This window comes from Heptranchias perlo, chromosome 4, assembly GCF_035084215.1.
Source record: "Heptranchias perlo isolate sHepPer1 chromosome 4, sHepPer1.hap1, whole genome shotgun sequence".
NCBI classification, from domain to species: domain Eukaryota; kingdom Metazoa; phylum Chordata; class Chondrichthyes; order Hexanchiformes; family Hexanchidae; genus Heptranchias; species Heptranchias perlo.
Window position 1 is genome coordinate 5,695,482 of NC_090328.1, and position 24,820 is coordinate 5,720,301.

General features: G+C 47.2%; 1 protein-coding gene across 2 annotated transcripts in view; it reads right to left on the minus strand.

Annotated features, from left to right (window-relative positions):
- Positions 1–24,820, minus strand: part of LOC137320706 (polymeric immunoglobulin receptor-like) — a 788,493-nt gene that overhangs the window by 758,111 nt on the left and 5,562 nt on the right. For both annotated transcript variants that reach the window (XM_067982404.1, XM_067982403.1), the window contains exons 2-4: positions 6,652–7,044; positions 4,553–4,915; positions 1,795–2,157 (exon numbers count right to left, since the gene is read on the minus strand). In XM_067982404.1, coding sequence (XP_067838505.1) covers positions 1,795–2,157; positions 4,553–4,915; positions 6,652–7,044 — 1,119 coding nt within the window. The remainder of the gene's footprint in view (positions 1–1,794; positions 2,158–4,552; positions 4,916–6,651; positions 7,045–24,820) is intronic.

The window sequence follows — 24,820 nt, forward strand, 5'->3', positions numbered from 1 at the left end:
TAAAGTCCCTAATTGAAAGATGAGGTGCTGTTTCTTGAGCTTCTGTTGAGCTTCATTGGAACAGTGTAAGAGGCCGAGGACAGAGGGGTCAGAGTGGGAATGGGACGGGGGATTAAAATGGCAAACGACCGGCAGGTCAGGGTCTCACTTGCAGACAGAGCGGAGGTGTTCAGCAAAGCGATCACCCAATCTGTGTTTGGTCTCCCCAGTGTAGAGGAGACCGCATAGTGAGCAGTGAATACAGTATAGTAAATTGAAAGAAGTGCAAGTAAATCACTGTTTCACCTGGAAGGAGTGTTTGGGGCCGTGGATGGTGGGAAGGGAGGAGGTGAAAGGGCAGGTGTTGCATCTCCTGCGCTCGCACGGGAAGGTGCCGTGGGGAGGAGAGCGGGTGTTGGGGGTGATGGAAGAGTGGACCAGGGTGTCACGGAGGGAGCGGTCCCTTCGGGATACTGAAAGGGGAGAGGAGGGGAAGATGGGATCGCGCTGGAGGTGGCGGAAATGGCGGAGGATGATACGTTGAATGTGGAGGCTGGTGGGGTGGAAGGTGAGGACAAGGGGGACCCTATCATGGTTCTGGGAGGGGAGGGAAGGGGTGAGGGCAGAAGTGAGGGAAATAGGATGGACACGGTCGAGGCCCCTGTCAACTACAGTGGAGGGAAATCCTCGGTTGAGGATAAAGGAAGACCTAGCAGAAGCACTGGTGTGGAAGGTGACATTGTCAGAACAGATGCGACGGAGACGGAGAAACTAGGAGAAGGGAATAGAATCCTCACAGGAAGCAGGGTGGGAGGAAGTGTAATCAAGGTAGCTGTGGGAGTCGGTGGGCTTATAATAAATATTGGTTGACAGCCTATCACCAGAAATGGAGATAGAGAAGTCGAGGAAGGGAAGGGAAGAGTCGGAGATGGACCAGGTGAAGACAACGGAAGGGTGGAAATTGGAAGCAAAGTTGATTTTTTACATCAACGTCAGAGAGCAAATGGGGCCTCGGTTTAACGCCTCATCCGAAAGACAGGACCGCCGACAGTGCAGCACTCCCTTAGTACTGCCCCACGGACAGTGCAGCACTCCCTCAGTACAGCCCCTCCGACATTGCAGCACTCCCTCAGCTCTGCCCCACCGACAGTGCAGCACTCCCTCAGTACCGCCCCTCCGACAGTGCAGCACTCCCTCAGTACCACCCCTCCGACAGTGCAGCACTCCCTCAGTACCACCCCTCCGACAGTGCAGCACTCCCTCAGTACCGCCCCTCCGACAGTGCAGCACTCCCTCAGTACCACCCCTCCGACAGTGCAGCACTCCCTCAGTATCTCCCCTCCGACAGTACAGCACTCCCTCAGTATCTCCCCTCCGACAGTACAGCATTCCCTCAGTATCTCCCCTCCGACAGTGCAGCACTCCCTCAGTATCTCCCCTCCGACAGTACAGCACTCCCTCAGTATCTCCCCTCCGACAGTACAGCGCTCCCTCAGTACTGCCCCTCCGACAGTACAGCACTCCCTCAGTATCTCCCCTCCGACAGTGCAGCACTCCCTCAGTATCTCCCCTCCGACAGTGCAGCACTCCCTCAGTATCTCCCCTCCGACAGTACAGCACTCCCTCTGTACTGGCACTGGAGCAACAGCCTGGATTTTGTGCTCAAATCTCTGGAATGGGGACTTGAACCTTTGATCTTCTGACTCAGAGCGACAGTGCTCCCCACTGAGCCATGGCTGACGAGTGTTTTCTGTTACACCGTCCCCCTCACTGTACAACCTCTCAACACTGGAGAATGTGGGAATGTTTTCTTACTTTGAAAGACCTGCAGCCGTGTCTCATTCTGGACCAGATAGTCATTAGGTTTATTTTTGTTCCATCCCTTGTGCTCCACCAGACACAGGTAAGTGCTGCTGTTCTTCACACTCAGCTGGTTTATCCTGGTTGAGGCGTTTCCCTTCATTGGGTCCCCGACGAGCTCGTACCGATTTCCACCGTTTACCGTAGTCCACGATCCGTTCGATTGGGCTCTAAATGTGACTTTGTGTTGGTAGGGCTCCTTCCTCATCCATGTAACACTGAGCTGGAGGGTGATCCCACTGGGCGGTGTGAACATACAGGGCAATGTAACCGAACCTCCCTCGGTCCCACTCACCACTGGGACATTTCCACCAGCAGCTGAGGAAAGGACAAACATCAGAATGGATCAGTGTCTTGATGAGAACTTTAATTTATTTCAGTTCAGTGCTCTCCCTGTGGCCCAGTAGGTAGAGGCCCTGCCCGGTGTAGTTCTCAGCCACTAAAGATTCTGTCTTGATCCTACCTACCTGCATCACACTGTATTTGTTTAGGTTAAATGCCATTTGCCATTGGTCCCAGAAACGCCAAGAAGATTCCATCGATTTCAGGGGCAATATCGGAGGAGGGTTAAGGTACAGGTAACGGCACCTCCGACAGTGCAGCACTCTCTCAGTACTGCCCTGAAGGGTGAGCTTAGCAGCAGTGATCCAATCGGCAATGTCTCCCTGAGATCCACCCACCAATTCTCCACAGGTCCAACCCGCCCCCATCAGCTTTGGGCTGGACACTGCAGACCCACAGAACTGAGACTGGGCGGTGGGAATCGCTGATTTCAATAATATAAGAACAAATCTCTCGCATCGAAAGATGAGGTGCTGTTCCTCGAGATTACGTTGAGCTTTATTGGAACAATGCAGGAGTCCGAGGACAGAGGGGTCAGAGTGGGAATGGGACGGGGGATTAAAATGGCAATCGACCGGCAGGTCAGGGTCTCACTTGCGGACAGAGCGGAGGTGTTCAGCAAAGTGATCACCCAATCTGCGTCTGGTCTCCCCAGTGTAGAGGAGACCGCATTGTGAGCAGTGAATACAGTATAGTAAATTGAAAGAAGTGCAAGTAAATCACTGTTTCACCTGGAAGGAGTGTTTGGGGCCGTGGATGGTGGGAAGGGAGGAGGTGAAGGGGCAGGTGTTGCATCTCCTGCGCTCGCACGGGAAGGTGCCGTGGGGAGGAGAGCGGGTGTTTGGGGTGATGGAAGAGTGGACCAGGGTGTCACGGAGGGAGCGGTCCCTTCGGGATACTGAAAGGGGAGAGGAGGGGAAGATGGGATCGCGCTGGAGGTGGCGGAAATGGCGGAGGATGATACGTTGAACGTGGAGGCAGGTGGGGTGGAAGGTGAGGACAAGGGGGACCCTATCATAGTTCTGGGAGGGAAGGGAAGGGGTGAGGGCAGAAGTGAGGGAAATAGGACAGACACGGTCGAGGCCCCTGTCAACTACAGTGGAGGGAAATCCTCGGTTGAGGATAAAGGAAGACCTAGCAGAAGCACTGGTGTGGAAGGTGACATTGTCAGAACAGATGCGACGGAGACGGAGAAACTGGGAGAAGGGAATAGAATCCTCACAGGAAGCAGGGTGGGAGGAAGTGTAATCAAGGTAGCTGTGGGAGTCAGTGGGCTTACAATAAATATTGGTTGACAGCCTATCACCAGAAATGGAGATAGAGAAGTCGAGGAAGGGAAGGGTGGAGTCGGAGATGGACCAGGTGAAGACAACGGAAGGGTGAAAATTGGAAGCAAAGTTGATTTTTTACATCAACGTCAGAAAGCAAATGGGGCCTCGGTTTAACGCCTCATCTGAAAGACAGGACCGCCGACAGTGCAGCACTCCCTCAGTGCTGCTCCACGGACAGTGCAGCACTCCCTCAGTACTGCCCCTCCGACAGTGCAGCACTCCCTCAGTACCACCCCTCCGACAGTGCAGCACTACCTCAGTACCTCCGCTCCGACAGTGCAGCACTCCCTCTGTACTACCCCTCCGACAGTACAGCCCTCCCTCTGTACTGCCCCTCCGACAGTGCAGCACTCCCTCTGTACTGCCCCTCCGACAGTGCAGCACTCCCTCTGTACTACCCCTCCGACAGTACAGCCCTCCCTCAGTACTGCCCCTCCGACAGTGCAGCACTCCCTCAGTATCTCCCCTCCGACAATGCAGCACTCCCTCTGTACTGCCCCTCCGACAGTACAGCACTCCCTCTGTAACTCCCCTCCGACAGTGCAGCACTCCCTCAGTATCTCCCCTCCGACAGTGCAGCACTCCCTCAGTACCTCCCCTCCGACAGTGCAGCACTCCCTCTGTACTGCCCCTCCGACAGTACAGCACTCCCTCTGTAACTCCCCTCCGACAGTGCAGCACTCCCTCAGTATCTCCCCTCCGACAGTACAGCGCTCCCTCAGTATCTCCCCTCCGACAGTGCAGCACTCCCTCAGTATCTCCCCTCCGACAGTGCAGCACTCCCTCTGTACTGCCCCTCCGACAGTGCAGCACTCCCTCAGTATCTCCCCTCCGACAGTACAGCGCTCCCTCTGTACTGCACTGGAGCAACAGCCTGGATTTTGTGCTCAAATCTCTGGAATGGGGACTTGAACCTTTGATCTTCTGACTCAGAGCGACAGTGCTCCCCACTGAGCCATGGCTGACGAGTGTTTTCTGTTACACCGTCCCCCTCACTGTACAACCTCTCGACACTGGAGAATGTGGGAATGTTTTCTTACTTTGAAAGACCTGCAGCCGTGTCTCATTCTGGACCAGATATTCATTAGGTTTATTTTTGTTCCATCCCTTGTGCTCCACCAGACACAGGTAAGTGCTGCTGTTCTTCACACTCAGCTGGTTTATCCTGGTTGAGGCGTTTCCCTTCATTGGGTTCCCGACGAGCTCGTACCGATTTCCACCGTTTACCGTAGTCCACGATCCGTTCGATTGGACTCTAAATGTGACTTTGTGTTGGTAGGGCTCCTTCCTCATCCATGTAACACTGAGCTGGAGGGTGATCCCACTGGGCGGTGTGAACATACAGGGCAATGTAACCGAACCTCCCTCGGTCCCACTCACCACTGGGACATTTCCACCAGCAGCTGAGGAAAGGACAAACATCAGAATGGATCAGTGTCTTGATGAGAACTTTAATTTATTTCAGTTCAGTGCTCTCCCTGTGGCCCAGTAGGTAGAGGCCCTGCCCGGTGTAGTTCTCAGCCACTAAAGATTCTGTCTTGATCCTACCTACCTGCATCACACTGTATTTGTTTTGGTTAAATGCCATTTGCCATTGGTCCCAGAAATGCCAAGAAGATTCCATCGATTTCAGGGGCAATATCGGAGGAGGGTTAAGGTTCAGGTAACGGCACCTCCGACAGTGCAGCACTCTCTCAGTACTGCCCTGAAGGGTGAACTTAGCAGCAGTGATCCAATCGGCAATGTCTCCCTGAGATCCACCCACCAATTCTCCACAGGTCCAACCCGCCCCCATCAGCTTTGGGCTGGACACTGCAGACCCACAGAACTGAGACTGGGCGGTGGGAATCGCTGATTTCAATAATATAAGAACAAATCTCTCGCATCGAAAGATGAGGTGCTGTTCCTCGAGATTACGTTGAGCTTCATTGGAACAATGCAGGAGTCCGAGGACAGAGGTCAGAGTGGGAGTGGGACAGAGAACTAAAATGGCAAGCGACCAGAATCTCTGGGTCAATACTGCGGACTGAGTGGAGGTGTTCAACAAGGCGATCACCCAGTCTGCGTTTGGTCTCCCCAGTGTAGAGGAGACCTCATTGTGAGTTGGAAGAAGTGCAAGTAAATTGCTGTTTCACCTGGAAGGAGTGTTTGGGGCCCTGGACGGTGGGAAGGGAGGAGGTGAAGGGGCAGGTGTTGCATCTCCTGCGCTCACACGGGAAGGTGCCGTGGGGAGGAGAGCGGGTGTTGGGGGTGATGGAAGAGTGGACCAGGGTGTCACGGAGGGAACGGTCTCTTCGGAATGCTGAGAGGGGAGGGGTGGGAAAGAGATATTTGGCGATGCCATCGGCTGGAAGTGGTGGGTAATGGCGGAAGATGATCCGTTGAACCTGGAGGCTGGTGGGGTAGAAGGTGAGGACAAGGGGGACCCTATCGTGGTACTGGAAGGGTGGGGGATGTGTGAGGGCAGAAGTGCGGGAAATGGGACGGACACGGTCGAGGGCCCTGTGAACCACAGTGGAGGGGTATCCTCAGTTGAGGAGAAAGGAAGACGTATCGGATATATCGGAAGCACTGGTGTGGAAGGTGGCATCATCGGAACAGATGTAACGGAGATGGAGAAACTGGGAGTAATGTGAGAAGTCATGTGAGACTATCACAGGTCTGTACACCCGACCAAGTGGTCTGTTCTCAATCACCTGCGAGACTCCGTTATTGCTGTTTGGGAAGATCTTTGAAAAGCTGAAGACTTTGAAAATCTGGACTTAATTCCAACTCTATAAACAGGTTCATTTTCCAGTGGTTCAGAAACAGGGAAGGTTTAGCACCAGCCTGGCACACAGAGACAGTCTCGACCTTGCCCAGAGACACTGAAGTTTATTTTACTAATTTACTCCGCTCCTCTCCTGAATTGCTTGGCTTATGTCTTTGGCATCTAGATAACATCGGTAAGACCAAGGTAACATATTGCTAGACGAGGAAAGACCAAGGTCCATCTACTTCACCTTCTACCATCCCGATCCCCTTCAAAGCCCGGGGCTGCTGAGAGCTTATTGATCTGTGGGGCTCAGGACCAGACCAGGTGGAGCCTTTACCCATTGAACTATTGGGGCAGGTACAGCCCCTGAACATTGTTCCTTACCTCTCACTCCCAGGCTCGTTAGTTCCAATGATTCAAATTTGCCAATATTGAGCTCCACATGACACTTATAATAACCGCTGTCCATCTGGTTCAGTCCTTCCATCATTATCGAGGCATCGTTGTCGCTGAGATTCCCCACGAATCTGTATCGATTCCCGCCGTCCTTCTGTATCACATTCTCACACAGCTTACTCCGTGAATGGCCGGGACCATAATATATACAGTTAAAAGGAACGTGTCTGCTCAATGAGTCCTTTTTGAACCATATCACAGAGCCACTGACTGTACGACCAGGGAATGGGGCGGTAAACCTGCACGGCAAGACAGCAGACTGCCCTTCCTCAGCAATCACTTCATCCGGGCCGTGCATTGTCCAACCATTAAGATTATACTCTGTGTGGGGAGAGAGAGAGAGAGAGAGGGGCAATATTAAAACAGCACTGGGTCAGACATTAGTGTTTCGATAACATACTGTGAGACAATATACTGACTCTGATATACAGTGACAACGGATATAACATCACATGGTCAAATTGGGATGGTTTATACTTGGAGAGTGGACATTGTGGAGTGAGTTACAGGCGGGAATCTAATCGAGGGGTTCGGGTGGTTTATAAAAAGAATAATGGAGACCTGGGAGTGAGTTACAGGCTGGAATCTAATCGAGGGGTTCGGGTGGTTTATAAAAAGAATAATGGAGACCTGGGAGTGAGTTACAGGCTGGAATCTAATCGAGGGGTTCGGGTGGTTTATAAAAAGAATAATGGAGACCTGGGAGTGAGTTACAGGCTGGAATCTAATCGAGGGGTTCGGGTGGTTTATAAAAAGAATAATGGAGACCTGGGAGTGAGTTACAGGCTGGAATCTAATCGAGGGGTTTGGGTGGTTTATAAAAAGAATAATGGAGACCTGGGAGTGAGTTACAGGCGGGAATCTAATCGAGGGGTTTGGGTGGTTTATAAAAAGAATAATGGAGACCTGGGAGTGAGTTACAGGCGGGAATCTAATCGAGGGGTTCGGGTGGTTTATATATAGAATAATGGAGACCTGGGAGTGAGTTACAGGCGGGAATCTAATCGAGGGGTTCGGGTGGTTTATATATAGAATAATGGAGACCTGGGAGTGAGTTACAGGCGGGAATCTAATCGAGGGGTTCGGGTGATTGATATATTGGGATTGAGAATCCAGTCCTGATGCAGTGACAGTGGGACCTTGTTCTTCAAAACAGCTGAGAGGAGCGGCTCAGAGCAGAGGGAGCTGCGACGGACTTCAAAGTGACGTCAGGAATCAGAAAGGGACGCGACACAGGGCAGGAACCTGATTGGTAAGTAGGTTCAGGTGAGTATTTCTACTATTCTACAGTAACTAAAGTAAAAAGAAAGGCAAGGTCTGTAGCTCTTCCAGCAAGCAGTGTTTTTTAGTGAATCAAGGTCCCTAGTGTAGTTAACATTCTCTAAATTAAGAGTAATTTAAAGGAGTAAACTCCTTAAAGGGAGTAACTAACGAGCTTAATCTCAGGCAAGTCATGGCTCGCACCCGTGATATGCTCCTCCTGCACTATGTGGGAAGTCGTAGACACTACCGGTGTCTCTGGCAACTGTGTGTGCAGGAAGTGTGTCCAGCTGCAGCTACTGGCTAACCACATTTCGGAGCTGGAGCTGCGGGTGGATTCACTGTGGAGCATCCGCGATGCTGAGATTATCGTCGATAGCACGTTCAGTGAAGTGGTCACACCGCAGGTAAAGATTACGCAGGCAGAAAGGAAATGGGTGACCGCCAGGAAGAGTCGAAGGACTAGGCAGGTAGAGCAGGAGTCCCCTGGGGCCATCTCCCTCTCATACAAATATTCTGCTTTAGATACTGTTGGGGGAGATGGCTTATCAGGGGAAAGCAGCAAGAGCCAAATTCGTGGCACCACGGGTGGCTCTGCTGCACAGGAGGGGAGGAATAAGAGTGGCAGAGCTATAGTGATGGGGGATTCAATTGTAAGGGGAACAGATAGGCGTTTCTGTGGCCGCAAACGTGACTCCAGGATGGTATGTTGCCTCCCTGGTGCTAGGGTCAAGGATGTCACGGAGCGGCTGCAGGGCATTCTGGAGGGGGAGGGTGAACAGCCAGTAGTCGTGGTCCATATCGGTACCAACGACATAGGTAAAAAAAGGGATGAGGTCCTGCAAGGTGAATTTAAGGAATTAGGAGATAAATTAAAAAGCAGGACCTCAAAGGTAGTGATCTCAGGATTACTACCAGTGCCACGTGCTAGTGAGTATAGGAACAGGAGAATAGACAGGATGAATGTGTGGCTGCAGGGATGGTGTAGGAGGGAGGGATTTAGATTCCTGGGACATTGGGACCGGTTCTGGGGAAGGTGGGACCTGTACAAGCGGGACGGGTTACACCCGAGCAGGACCGGGACCAATGTCCTCGTGGGGGTGTTTGCTAGTGCTGTTGGGGAAGGTTTAAACTAGAATGGCAGGGGGATGGGAACCTGAGCAGGGAGACAGAGGAGGGGGAAACAAGGATCGAAACAAAAGACAGAAAGAGGAGAAGCAATAGTGGAAGGCAGAGAAAACAAGCGCGTAAAACAAATAGGGTCATAGTGCAAAATAAAACAATCTTAAAAAGACAAGTCTAAAGGCATTGTGTCTTAATGCGAGGAGCATTCACAATAAGGTAGATGAATTAACAGCCCAAAGAGATATTAACGGTTATGATATAGTTGTGATTACGGAGACATGGCTGCAGGCTGACCAAGGATAGGAACTGAACATCCAGAGGTATTCAATATTTAGGAAGGACAGGCAAAAAGGGAAAGGAGGTGGGGTAGTTTTGTTAGTAAAGGAGGAAATCAATGCAATAGTGAGGAAGGATATTGGCTCGGAAAATCAGGATGTGGAATCTGTATGGGTGGAGCTAAGAAACACCAAGGGGCAGAAAACGTTGGTGGGGGTTGTCTATAGGCCCCCAAACAGTAGTGAAGATGCAGGGGAGGGCATTAAACAGGAAATTAGAGATGCATGCAAGAAGAGTACAACTATAATCATAGGTGACTTAACATACATATAGATTGGTCAAACCAAATTAGCAATAATACTGTGGGGGAGGAATTCCTGGAGTGTGTACATGATGGTTTTCTAGACCAATACATTGAGGAACCAACTAGAGGACAGGCGATCCTAGACTGGATAACGTGCAATGAGAAAGGATTAATTAACAATCTTGTTGTGCGGGGTCCCTTAGGGAAGAGCGACCATAACATGATAGAATTCTTCATTAAGATGGAGAGTGAAGTCGTTGAATCCGAAACTAGGGTCCTGAATCTAAATACAGGAAATTATGAAAGTATGAGGTGTGAGTTGGCTATGATAGATTGGGGAACTTTACTAAAAGGGATGATGGTGGATAGGCAATGGCTAATATTTAAAGAATGTGTGCAGGAATTACAACAATTATTCATTCCTGTCTGGCGCAAAAATAAAACAGGAAAGGTAGCTCAACAGTGGCTTACAAAAGAAATTAGGGATAGTATTAGATCCAAAGAGGAGACATACAAAATTGCCAGAAAAAGCGGCAAGCCTGAGGATTGGGAGCAGTTCAGAATTCAGCAAAGGAGAACAAAGAGATTGATTAAGAGGGGAAAAATAGAGTATGAGAGTAAACTAGCAGGGAACATAAAAACTGACTGTAAAAGCATCTATAAATATGTCAAGAGAAAAAGATTAGTGAAGACAAATGTAGGTCCCTTACAGTCAGAAATGGGGGAAATTATAATGGGGAACAAAGAAATGGCAGAACAATTAAACACATACTTTGGTTCTGTCTTCACAAAGGAGGATACAAATAACCTGCCAGAAATGTTAGGGAACCAAGGGTTTAGTGAGAGGGAGGAACTGAAGGAAACCAGTATTAGTAAAAAAATAGTGCTAGGGAAATTAATGGAGCTAAAGGCTGACAAATCCCCAGGGCTTGATAATCTACATCCCATAGTGCGAAAGGAAGTGGCCCTGGAAATAGTGGATGCATTGGTGATCATCTTCCAAAATTCTATAGACTCTGGAACAGTTCCTACAGATTGGAGGGTGGCAAATGTAACCCCACTATTTAAAAAAGGAGGGAAAGAAAAAACAGGGAATTACAGACCAGTTAGCCTAACATCAGTAATGGGGAAAATGCTAGAGTCCATTATAAAAGATGTGATAACAGAACACTTGAAGGCCATTAATGGGATTGGACAAAGTCAGCATGGGTTTATGAAAGGGAAATCATGCTTAACAAATCTACGGGAGTTATTTGAGGATATAATTTGTAGAATAGATGGGGGAGAACCAGTAGATGTGGTGTATTTGGATTTTCAGAAGGCTTTTGATAAGGTCCCACACAAGAAGTTAGTGTGCAAAATTAAAGCACATGGGATTGAGGGGACTATATTGGCATGGATTGAGAATTGGTTGACAGACAGGAAACAGAGAGTAGGAATAAACGGGTCTTTTTCCGGGTGGCAGGCAGTGATTAGTGGGGTACTGCAGGGATCAGTGCTTGGGCCCCAGTTATTCACAATATATATCAATGATTTGGATGAGGGAACTAAATGTAACATTTCCAAGTTTGCAGACGACACAAAGCTGGGGTAGAATGTGAGCTGTGAGGAGGATGCAAAGAGGCTCCAATGTGATTTAGACAAGTTGGGTGAGTGGGCAAGAACATGGCAGATGCAGTATAACGTGGATAAATGTGAGGTTATCCACTTTGGTTGTAAAAACAGAAAGGCAGATTATTATCTGAATGGTGATAGATTGGGAAAAGGGGAGGTGCAACGAGACCTGGGTGTCCTTGTACATCAGTCGCTGGAAGCGAGCATTCAGGTGCAGCAAGCAGTTAGGAAGGTGAATGGTATGTTGGCCTTCATTGCAAGAGGATTTGAGTACAGGAACAGGGATGTCTTACTGCAGTTATACAGGGCCTTGGTGAGACCATATCTGGAGTATTGTGTGCAGTTTTGGTCTCCTTATCTGAGGAAGGATGTCCTTGCCATGGAGGGAGTGCAACGAAGGTTTACCAGACTGATTCCTGGGATGGCAGGACTGATGTATGAGGAGAGATTGGGTCGACTAAGCCTATATTCATGAGAGTTTAGAAGAATGAGAGGTGATCTCATCGAAACATATAAAATTCTAACAGGACTAGACAGACAAGATGCAGGGAGGATGTTCCCGATGGCTGGGGAGTCCAAAGCCAGGGGTCGCAGTCTCAGGATACGGGGTGTGCCATTTAGAACCGAGATGAGGAGAAATTTCTTCACTCAGAGGGTGGTGAACCTGTGGAATTCTCTATTGCAGAAGGCAGTGGAGGCCAAGTCATTAGATGTATTCAAGAAGGAGATAGATATATTTCTTAATGCTAAAGGGATCAAGGGATATGGGGAAAAGGTGGGAACAGGGTACTGAGTTAGACGATCAGCGATGATCATATTGAATGGCGGAGCAGGCCCGAAGGGCCGAATTACCTACTCTTGCTCTTATTTTCTGTGTCTATGTTTCTATGTTTCAGACATGTTTCTCTGATGACCTCAGATTATAATTCAGGATTAGTTCATTTACATCTGAAACAACGGATTTTCTAATTGCGGTTGAAAAGACGACTTGACTATTTCCTCTGGTGGGTGGAGTCCAGAGCAAAGGGGTATGATATTTAATTTAGAGCTGGGCCGTTCAGGGATGATGTCAGGAAACACCTCTTCACACCAGTGGGAAACTGGAACTCTCTCCCCCAAAAAGCTGTTGAATCATAAAATGATAGAATCTAACAGCACAGAAGGAGGCCATTCGGCCCGTCGTGCCTGTGCCGGCTCTTTGAAAGAGCTGTCCAATTTAATCCCACACCCCAGCTTTTCCCCATAACCCTGCAAATTAATCCTCTTCAAGTACATGTCCAATTGCCTTTTGAAAATTCCTGTGGAATCTGTTTCCACCACACTTTTCAGGTGGTGCGTTCCAGATATTAACAACCCTCTGTGTGAAAAAATTTCTCCTCATTTCCCCTCTCGTTCTTTTGCCAATTATTTTAAATCTATGACCTCTGGTTACTGACCCACTTGCCAGAGGAAAAGGTTTCTCCTTACTTGCTCTGTTAAAACCCCTCATCATTTTGAATACCTCTATCAGGTCTCCCCTTATCCTTCTCTGTTCTAAGGAGAACAATCCCGGCTTCTCCAGTCTCTCCACAAAAACTGAAGTCCCTCATTCCTGGTATCATCCTGGTAAACCTCCTCTGCACCCTCTCCAAGGCCTTGACATCCTTCTGAAAGTGCGGTGCCCAGAATTGTACACAATACTCCAGCTGAGGCCCAACCAGCGATTTGTAAAGGTTTAGCACAACTTCCTTGTTTTTGTATTCAATGCCCCTATTTACAAAGCCAAGTATCCCATACGCTTTCATAACCGTCTAATCAACTTGCCGTGCCATCTTCCACGATTTGTGACTATGCACCCCCAGGGCCCTCTGCTCATGCCACCCCCTCAAAAAGAACCATTTAGATTATACTGCCTCTCCATGTTCCTCCCAAAGTGGATCACTTCACACTTATCCATATTGCAGGGCTATGGAGAACGAGCTGGGTTACAACATAGGAACATAGGAACAGGAGTATGCCATTCAGCTCCTCGTGCCTGCTCTGCCATTTGATAAGATCATGGCTGATCTGTGATCTAACTCCATATCCCCGCCTTTGGCCCATGTCCCTTAATACCATTGGTTGCCAAAAAGCTATCTATCTCAGATTTAAATTTAGCAATTGAGCTAGTATCAATTGCCATTTGCGGAAGAGAGTTCCAAACTTCTACCACCCTTTGTGTGTAGAAATGTTTTCTAATCTCACTCCTGAAAGGTCTGGCTCTAATTTTTAGACTGTGCCCCTTACTCCTAAAATCCCCAACCAGCAGAAATAGTTTCTCTCTATCCACCCTATCTGTTCCCCTTAATATCTTATAAACTTCGATCAGATCACCCCTTAACCTTCTAAATTCCAGAGAATACAACCCCAATTTGTGTAATCTCTCCTCGTAACTTAACCCTTGAAGTCCGGGTATCATTCTAGTAAACCTACGCTGCACTCCCTCCAAGGCCAATATGTCCTTCCGAAGGTGCGGTGCCCAGAACTGCTCACAGTACTCCAGGTGCGGTCTAACCAGGGTTTTGTATAGCTGCAGCATAACCTCTGCCCCCTTGTACTCCAGTCCTCTAGATATAAAGGCCAGCATTCTATTAGCCTTCTTGATTATTTTTTGCACCTGTTCATGACACTTCAATGATCTCTGTACCTGAACCCCTAAGTCCCTTTGGACATCCACTGTTTTTAACTTTTTACCATTTAGAAAGTACCCTGTTCTATCCTTTTTTTAATCCAAAGTGGATGACCTCACATTTGTCCACATTGAATTCCATTTGCCACAGTTTTGCCCATTCACCTAATCTATCAATATCGTTTTGTAATTTTAAGTTTTCATCTACACTGCTTACAATGCCACCAATCTTTGTGTCATCGGCAAACTTAGATATGAGACTTTCTGTGCCTTCATCGAAGTTGTTAATAAATATTGTGAATAATTGAAGCCCCAAGACAGATCCCTGCGGGACTCCACTAGTCACATCCTGCCAATGTGAGTACTTACCCATTATCCCTACTCACTGTCGCCTTTCGCTCAGCCAACGTCCTAACCAAGTCCGTACCTTTCCCTCGATTCCATGGGCTTCTATCTTAGCTAACAGACTCTTATGTGGGACCTTATCAAATGCCTTCTGGAAGTCCATATAAATAACATCCATTGACATTCCCCTGTCCACTACTTTAGTCACCTCTTCAAAAAATTCAATCAGGTTTGTCAGGCACGACCAACCTTTCACAAATCCATGCTGGCTCTCTCTGATTAACTGAAAATTCTCGAGGTGTTCAGTCACCCTATCCTTAATTATAGACTCCAGCATTTTCCCCACAGCAGATGTTCGGCTAACCGGTCTATAATTCCCTGGTTTCCCTCTCTCTCCTTTCTTAAAAAGCGGAGTGACATGTGCAATTTTCCAATCTAGAGGGACAGTTCCTGAATCTAGAGAACTTTGAAAGATTATAGTTAGGGCATCTGCAATGTGCTCACCTACTTCCTTTAAAACCCTGGGATGGAAACCATCTGGTCCTGGGGATTTGTCACTCTTTAGTGCTATTATTTTCTTCATTGCTGTTGCTTTACTTATGTTCATTTTATCGAGTCCCTGTCCCCGATTCAATGTTAGTTTTCTTGGGATTTCCGGCATGCTATCCTCTTTTTCTACTGTAAATACTGACGCAAAGTAATCGTTCAACATGTCCGCCATTTCCCCATTGCCAATACAATATCCCCACTTTCAGTTTTTAATGGGTCAACACTGCTCCTGACCACCCTCTTTTTCCTGATATAACTATAAAAGTTCTTCGTATTGGTTTTGATATCCCTTGCAAGTTTCTTTTCATACTCTCTTTTTGTAGCTCTTACTATCTGTTTTGTGACCCTTTGTTGATCTTTGTATCTTTCCCATTCACCAGGATCTGTGCCATTTTTTGCCTTTTTGTATGCCCTTTCCTTATGTCTTATACTGTCCCTTACCTCTTCAGTAGTCCATGGTTGTTTTTTTTGGCAAGTAGAGTTCTTGCCCCTCAGGAGTATAAACCGATTCTGTATCACGTTAAATGTTTCTTTAAACATTTCCCACTGATCATCAGTCGTTTTACCCATTCACAGATTTTCCCAGTTTACTGTGGACAGTCTCTGCCTCATCCCATTGAGGTTGGCCTTACCCAAGTCTAGAATCTTAGCAGCTGACTCAATTTTTTTGGGTTGTGGGACTAAATTGGACAGCTCTTTCAAACAGGCACAATGGGCCGAATGGCACCTGCTATGGGTTTTTTTAATTTGTTCATGGGATGTGGGCATCGCTGGCAAGGCCCGATTTTATTGCCCATCCCTAATTGCCCTTGAGAAGGTGGTGATGAGCCGTCTTCTTGAACTGCTGCAGTCCATGTTCTCCCACAGTGCTGTTAGGAAGGGTGTTCCAGGATTTTGACCCAGCGACGATGAAGGAATGGCGATATATTTCCAAGTCGGGATGGTGTGTGACTTGGAGGGGAACGTGCAGGTGGTGTTGTTCCCATGTGCCTGCTGCCCTTGTCCTTCCAGGTGGTAGAGGTCGCAGGTTTGGGAGGTGCTGTCGAAGAAGCCTTGGCGAGTTGCTGCAGTGCATCCTGTAGACGGTACACACTGCAGCCGCGGTGCGCCGGTGGTGAAGGGAGTGAATGTTTAAGGTGGTGGATGGGGTGCCAATCAAGCGGGCTGCTTTGTCCTGGATGGTGTCGAGCTTCCTGAGTGTTCTTGGAGCTCCACTCATCCAGGCAAGTGGAGAATATTCCATCACATAGAAACATAGAAACATGGAAAATAGGAGCAGGAGTAGGCCATTCGGCCCTTCGAGCCTGCTCCGCTGTTCAATATGATCATGGCTGATCCTCTATCTCAATACCATGTTCCCGCTCTCTCCCCATACCCCTTGATGCCTTTTGTGTCTAGAAATCCATCTAGCTCCTTCTTAAATATATTCAGTGACTTGGCCTCCGCAGCCTCCTGTGGTAGAGAATTCCACAGGTTCACCACTCTCAGTGAAGAAATTTCTCCTCATCTCAGTCCTAAATGTCCTACCCCGTATCCTGAGACTGTGACCCCTCATTTTTAGGTACGCCTGGTGCTGCTCCTGGCATGCTCTTCTACACTCCTCATTGAACCAGGGTTGATCCTCTGGCTTGTTGGTAATGGTAGAGTGAGGAATGTGCCAGGACATGAGGTTACAGATTGTGCTGGAATACAGTTCTGCTGCTGCTGATGGCCCACAGCACCTCATGGATGCCCAGTTTTGAGCTGCTAGATCTGTTCTGAATCTATCCCATTTAGCACGGTGGTCGTGCCACACAACACGTTGGATGGTGTCCTCAGTGCGAAGTCGGGACTTCATCTCCACGAGGACTGTGCGGTGGTCACTCCTACCAATACTGTCATGGACAGATGCATTTGCGACAGGTAGATTGGTGAGGATGAGGCCAAGCAGGTATTTCCCTCGTGTTGGTTCGCTCACCACCTGCCGCAGGCCCAGTCTTGCAGCTATGTCCTTCAGGACTCGGCCAGCTCGGTCAGTAGTGGTGCTACCGAGCCACTCTTGGTGATGGACATTGAAGTCCCCCACCAACAGTATATTCTGTGCCCTTGCTACCCTCAGTGCTTCCTCCAAGTGGTGCTCAACATGGAGGAGGACTGATTCATCAGCTGAGGGAGGACGGTAGGTGGTAATCAGCAGGAGGTTTCCTTGCCCATGTTTGACCTGATGCCATGAGATTTCACGGGGTCCGGAGACAATGTTGAGAACTCCCAGGGCCTCTCCCTCCTGACTGTATATCACTGTACCGCCACCTCTGTTGAGTCTGCTTCTCCAAGTGAGAATTAATTTTGTCCTTGACAATGGATTCTAGTAGTTTTCCCACCACTGACGCTAGGCTGATGGTCTGTAATTGCCGGGTTTATCCCTCTCCCTTTTTTGAACAAGGGTGGAACATTTGCAATCCTCCAGTCCTCTGGCACCACTCCCATATCCAAGGAGGATTGAAAGATTGTGGTCAGAGCTTCTGCTATCTCCACCCTAGATTTCCTCTGCAACCTGGGAAGTATCTCATCTGGACCGGGTGACTTGTTAATGTTGAGTGTTGCCAACCCATTTAGCACCTCCTTTCTATCTAATTTTATCCTATCCAATATCTCAACTCCCTCCTCCTTTACTGTAACATTAACTTCATCCTCTTCTTTTGTGAAGACAGATGCAAAGTCCTCATTCAGTATCTCAGTCATGCCCTCTGCCGCTACAAGAAGATCTCCTTCTTTGTCCCCAATGAGACCCATCAATCCTTTAACTGTTCTTTTACTTTTTCTATGTTTATAAAAGATTTTTGGGTTCAGACTTACATTACCCGCTAATCTTTCCTCATACTCTCTCTTTGCCCTTCCTGTATCCTTTTTCAGTTTTCCCTGTACTCTTTGTATTCTGCCTGGTTTTTGACTATTCTGGACCTGACATTTGTCATAAACCTTTAAATCTGAGATAGATAGCTTTTTGGCAACCAAAGGTATTAAGGGATGTGGGCCTAAGGCGGGTATATGGAGTTAGATCACAGATCAGCCATGATCTTATCAAATGGCGGAGCAGGCACGAGGGGCTGAATGGCCTACTCCTGTTCCTATGTTCCGATATTCCTATGTTCCGATAAACCTCCTTTTCCTGTTTTATTTTAACTTCTATTTCCTTTGTCATCCAGGGAGCACTATCTTCAGATGTTCCATCTTTCCTCCTTATTGGAATATGTTTGGTTTGTACCCGAACTATCTCCATCTTGAAAGCCTGCCATTGCTCATTTACTGTTTTCTTGGTCAGTCTTTGTTTCTAGCCCACCTGTGCTCAATCCCTTTGCAAATCACTGAAATTGGCTCTCTTCTAGTTGGGTATTTTCACATTTAATTTTTCTTTGTCCCTTTCCATAACTACTTTAAACCTAATTTGATTATGATCACTATTACCCAGATGTTCTCCCACTGAAACACACTCCAATTGGGAGTGTGTTTCAGTGGGAGAACATCTGGGTAATAGTGATTATAATCTAATTAGGGCTTGATGGCCGGCGCAGACACGATGGGCCGAAGGGCCTCTATCCGTGCTGTATAACTCTATGACTCTATGACTCTAATTATCCTACTTCATTCCAGCAGGCGAGTGCAAAAGACAAGGCTGAAGCGTTTGCAACTATCTTCAGCCAGAAGTGCCGAGTGGATGATCCATCTCGGCCTCCTCCCGATATCCCCACCATCATAGAAGTCAGCAAATTCGATTCGCTCAACGTGATATCAAGAATCAGCTGAGTGCACTGGATAAATCAAAGGCTATGGGCCCCGACAACATCCCAGCTGTAGTACTGAAGACTTGTGCTCCAGAACCAGCTGCGCCTCTAGCCAAACTGTTCCAGTACAGCTACAACACTGGCATCTACCTTGCCCAGGTATGTCCTGTCCACAAAAAGCAGGACAAATCCAATCCGGCCAATTACCGCCCCATCAGTCTACTCTCAGTCATCAGCAAAGTGATGGAAGGTGTCATCGACAGTACTATCAAGCGGCACTTACTCACCAATAACCTGCTCACCGATGTTCAGTTTGGGTTCTGCCAGGACCATTCGGATCCAGACCTCATTACAGCCTTGGTCCAAACATGGACAAAATAGCTGAATTCCAGAGGTGAGGTGAGAGTGACTGCCCTTGACAAAAAGGCAGCATTTGACCGAGTGTGGCACCAAGGAGCCCGAGTAAAATTGAAGTCAATGGGAATCAGGGGGAAAACTCTCCAGTGGCTGGAGTCATACCTAGCACAAAGGAAGATGGTAGTGGTTGTTGGAGGCCAATCATTTCAGCCCCAGGACATTGCTGCAGGAGTTCCTCAGGGCAGTGTCCTAGGCCCAACCATCTTCAGCTGCTTCATCAATGACCTTCCCTCCATCATAAGGTCAGAAATGGGGACGTTCGCTGATGATTGCACAGTGTTCAGTTCCATTCGCAACCCCTCAGATAATGAAGCAGTCCGTGCCAGCATGCAGCAAGACCTGGACAACATCCAGGATTGGGCTGATAAGTGGCAAGTAACATTCGTGCCAGACAAATGCCAGGCCATGACCATCTCCAGCAAAAGAGAGTCCAACCACCTCCCCTTGACATTCAACAGCATTACCATCGCCGAATCCCCCACCATCAACATCCTGGGGGTCACCATTGACCAGAAACTTAACTGGACCAGCCACATAAATACTGTGGCTACGAGAGCAGGTCAGAGACTGGGTATTCTGTGGCAAGTGACTCACCTCCTGACTCCCCAAAGCCTTTCCACCAGCTACAAGGCACAAGTCAGGAGTGTGATGGAATACTCTCCACTTGCCTGGATGAATGCAGGTCCAACAACACTCAAGAAGCTCGACACCATCCAAGATAAAGCAGCCCGCTTGATTGGCACCCCATCCACCACCCTAAACATTCACTCCCTTCACCACCGGCGTGCCGTGGCTGCAGTGTGTACCATCCACAGGATGCACTGCAGCAACTCGCCAAGGCTTCTTCGACAGCACCTCCCAAACCCGCAACCTCTACCACCTAGAAGGACAAGGGCAGCAGGCACATGGGAACAACACCACCTGCACGTTCCCCTCCAAGTCACACACCATCCCGACTTGGAAATATATCGCCGTTCCTTCATCGTCGCTAGGTCAAAATCCTGGAACTCCCTTCTTAACAGCACTGTGGGAGAACCGTCACCACACGGACTGCAGCGGTTCAAGAAGGCGGCTCACCACCACCTTCTCAAGGGCAATTAGGGATGGGCAATAAATGCCGGCCTCGCCAGCGACACCCACATCCCGTGAACGAATAAAAAAAAAAGTTCCAGCACTCTTTCCTTCCTCGTTGGGCTGGAAACACACTAATTAAGAAAGTTCTCCTGTACACATTTTAGCAATTCTTAACCCTCCTTGTCCTTGCCACTGTTTTTTCCCCAGTCTATATTAGGGTAATTGAAGTCACCTATAGCTGCTCTATTATTGTTACATTTCTCTGAAATTTGCCTACTGATTTGCTCCTCTATCTCCTTCTCACTATTTGGGGGTCTGCAGTGAGCACACAGCAATGTAACAGCTCCTTTTCTGTTCCTTAACTAACCAAATAGATTCAGTCTTTGAGCCCTCTAGTATATCGTCCCTCTGTGGAACTGTAATATTATCCTTGATCAATACTGCCACCCCCACCCCCTTTCTCTTTTCTTTTCCTCTCCCTCCTGAATATATTGTAGCCAGGAATGTTAAGTTTCCATTCCTGCCCATGTTTAAGCCAGGTCTCCGTTATAGTCACTATATCACAACCCCATGCAGCAACTTGTGCCTGCTGCAAGTTTGTGAATTTTATTGTTAGGAGGAGAGTGGTGGAGGCCAAACTTTGTCCAAAGTGACAGAGTGGCCTCCTGCAATGAGTGAGGGTCTCCCCCCGACACCTGTCAAATGGACCTTTGCAGCTGCCACAGGCTGGTGGCTGCAACACGTCCATTTCAACTGGGAGTGTTTCCCCCAGTATGGGAAACACGCTCAGTTGAGTTGAAAATCCTGCCCCTCCTAAAATATCCTACAATTCAGGTCTGCAAACGACCTGAACTATCTAATTAATTGGTTAAAGTGGGATCACGCCGGCTTTAATTTCCGGCGGGAGTCCCGCATGCGGGGGCTGTGCACACATCTATCAGTATTATTTGTAACCACATTAACACACTCGTATTATTTGTAATGCAATTAACACACATGTATTATTTGTAACACATTAACACACTCGTATTATTTGTAATGCAATTAACACACTCATATTATTTGTAACACATTAACACACTCGTATTATTTGTAACGCAATTAACACACTCATATTGTTTGTAACACATTAACACACTCATATTATTTGTAACATATTAACACACTCGTATTATTTGTAACACACTAACTCATATTATTTGTAACACAATTAACACACTCATATTATTTGTAACACATTAACACACATGTATTATTTGTAACATATTAACACACTCGTATTATTTGTAACACATTAACACACATGTATTATTTGTTACACACTAACACACTCGTATTATTTGTAACACATTAACACACATGTATTGTTTGTAACACATTAACACACTCATATTATTTGTAACATATTAACACACTCGTATTATTTGTAACACATTAACACACATGTATTATTTGTAACACACTTGTATTATTTGTAACACATTAACACACATGTATTATTTGTAACACATTAACACACTCATATTATTTGTAACACACTAACACACTCGTATTATTTGTAACACATCAACACACTCATATTATTTGTAACACATTAACACACTCATATTATTTGTAACACACTAACACACTCGTATTATTTGTAACACATTAACACACCCATATTATTTGTAACACACTAACACACTCGTATTATTTGTAACACATTAACACACATGTATTATTTGTAACACATTAACACACTCATATTATTTGTAACACATTAACACACTCATATTATTTGTAACACATTAACACACTCATATTATTTGAAACACACTAACACACTCGTATTATTTGTACCACATTAGGAACATAGGAACAGGAGTAGGCCATTCAGCCCCTCGTGCCTGCTCCACCATTTGATAAGATCATGGCTGATCTGTGATCTAACTCCATATACCCGCCTTTGGCCCATATCCCTTAATACCTTTGATTGCCAAAAAGCTATCTATCTCACATTTAAATTTAGCAATTGAGCTAGCATTACTTGCCGTTTGCGGAAGAGAGTTCCAAACTTCTACCACCCTTTGTGTGTAGAAATGTTTTCTAATCTCGGTCCCAAAAGTTCTGGCTCTAACATTAACACACTCTTATTTTTTGTAACACATTGGACTCAATTTTTGGACGTCCGAGACGGCGGGTTCGTGGCGGGGGGGCTCTGAAAATCGGGGATTCCCGGGGCAGGTCCAGAGCCCGGCTCCAACCCGCCCTCTTCCGGGTTCCCCAGTGACGCGCTTAGATGTGCGTGCAGCCCCCGCATGCGGGACTCCCGCCGGCAATTAAAGCCGATGGGATCCCACTTAAGGCAATTAATTTGATAGTTCAGGTCGCTAGGAGACCTGAATGGGAGGATATTTTAGGAGGGGTGGGATTTTTATCTCAACTGAGCGGGTTTCCCGTACCGGGGGAAACACTCCCAGTTGAAACTGATGTGTTGCAGCCACCAGCCTGTGGCAGCTGCAAAGGTCCATTTGACAGGTTGTGGGGGGAGACCCTCAGCCATTGCAGGAGGCCAATCTGTCACTTTGGACAAAGTTTGGCCTCCACCACCCTCGTCCTAACACAAAAATTCACCAACTTGGAACATAAGAACATAAGAACATAAGAAATTGGAGCAGGAGTAGGCCAATCGGCCCCTCGAGCCTGCTCCGCCATTCAATAAGATCATGGCTGATCTGATCCCAACCACAAATCTAAAGAACACAAGAAGTCGGAGCAGGACCCGGCCACATAGCCCCTGGGCCCTCTCCGCCACCCACAGGGCATTGACCGATCCGAACTCAGCTTCATGTCCAATTTCCTGCCCGCTCCCCATAACCCCTAATTCCCTTTACTTCCAGGAAACTGTCTATTTCTGTTTTAAATTTATCTAATGATGTAGCTTCCACAGCTTCCTGGGGCAGCAAATTCCACAGACCTACCACCCTCTGAGTGAAGAAGTTTCTCCTCATCTCAGTTTTGAAAGAGCAGCCCCTTATTCTAAGATTATGCCCCCTAGTTCTAGTTTCACCCATCTTTGGGAACATCCTTACTGCATCCACCCGATCAAGACCCTTCACAATCTTATATGTTTCAATAAGATCGCCTCTCATTCTTCTGAACTCCAATGAGTAGAGTCCCAATCTACTCAACCTCTCCTCATATGTCCGCCCCCTCATCCCCGGGATTAACCGAGTGAACCTTCTTTGTACTGCCTCGAGAGCAAGTATGTCTTTTCTTAAGTATGGAGACCAAAACTGTATGCAGTATTCCAGGTGCGGTCTCACCAATACCTTATATAACTGCAGCAATACCTCCTTGTTTTTATATTCTATCCCCCTAGCAATAAAAGCCAACATTCCGTTGGCTTTCTTGATCACCTGCTGCACCTGCATACCAACTTTTTGATTTTCTTGCACTAGGACCCCCAGATCCCTTTGTACTGCAGTACTTTCCAGTCTCTCGCCATTAAGAAAATAACTTGCTCTCTGATTTTTCCTGCCAAAGTGCATAACCTCACATTTTCCAATATTATATTGCATCTGCCAAATCTCCGCCCACTCACCCAGCCTGTCTATATCCCCTTGCAGGTTTTTTATGTCCTCCTCACTCTCTACTTTCCCTCCCATCTTTGTATCATCTGCAAATTTTGATATGTTGCACTCGGTCCCCTCCTCCAAATCGTTAATATAGATTGTAAAGAGTTGGGGACCCAGCACCGACCCCTGTGGAACACCACTGGTTACTGGTTGCCAGTCCGAAAATGAACCATTTATCCCAACTCTCTGCTTCCTGTTCGATAACCAATCCTCCACCCATGCCAGAATATTACCCCCAATCCCGTGATTTTTTATCTTAAGTAATAATCTTTTATGTGGCACCTTGTCGAATGCCTTCTGGAAGTCTAAATACACTATGTCCACTGGTTCCCCTTTATCCACCCTATACGTTATATCCTCGAAGAACTCAAGCAAATTTGTCAGACATGACTTCCCCTTCATAAAGCCATGCTGACTTTGTCCTATTAAATTATGCTTATCTAAATGTTCCGTTACTGTCTCCTTAATAATAGACTCCAAAATTTTACCCACCACAGATGTTAAGCTAACTGGCCTATAATTTCCAGCCTTCTGCCTACTACCCTTTTTAAATAACGGTGTTACATTAGCAGTTTTCCAATCTGCCGGGACCTCTCCTGAGTCCAGGGAATTTTGGAAAACTATCACCAAAGCATCCACAATCCCTACTGCCACTTCCCTCAAGACCCTAGGATGGAAGCCATCAGGTCCAGGGGATTTATCCGCCTTGAGTCCCATTATTTTACTGAGTACCATCTCCTGAGTGATTTTAATCGTATTTAGCTCCTCCCCCCCGAGAGTCCCCTGTTTGTCCAGTGTTGGGATATTCTTAGTGTCCTCTACTGTGAAGACTGAAACAAAATATTTGTTCAGCATTTTTGCCATCTCCATGTTTCCCACCATTAATTTCCCGGTCTCATCCTCTAAGGGACCTATGTTTGCCTTAGCCACCCTTTTTCTTTTTATATAACTATAGAAACTCTTGCTATCTGTTTTTATATTTTTTGCTAATTTCTTTTCATAATCTAACTTCCCTTTCTTAATCAATCCTTTAGTTACTTTTTGCTGTCTTTTGAAGAATTCCCAATCTTCTATCCTCCCACTAAGTTTGGCTACCTTATATGTC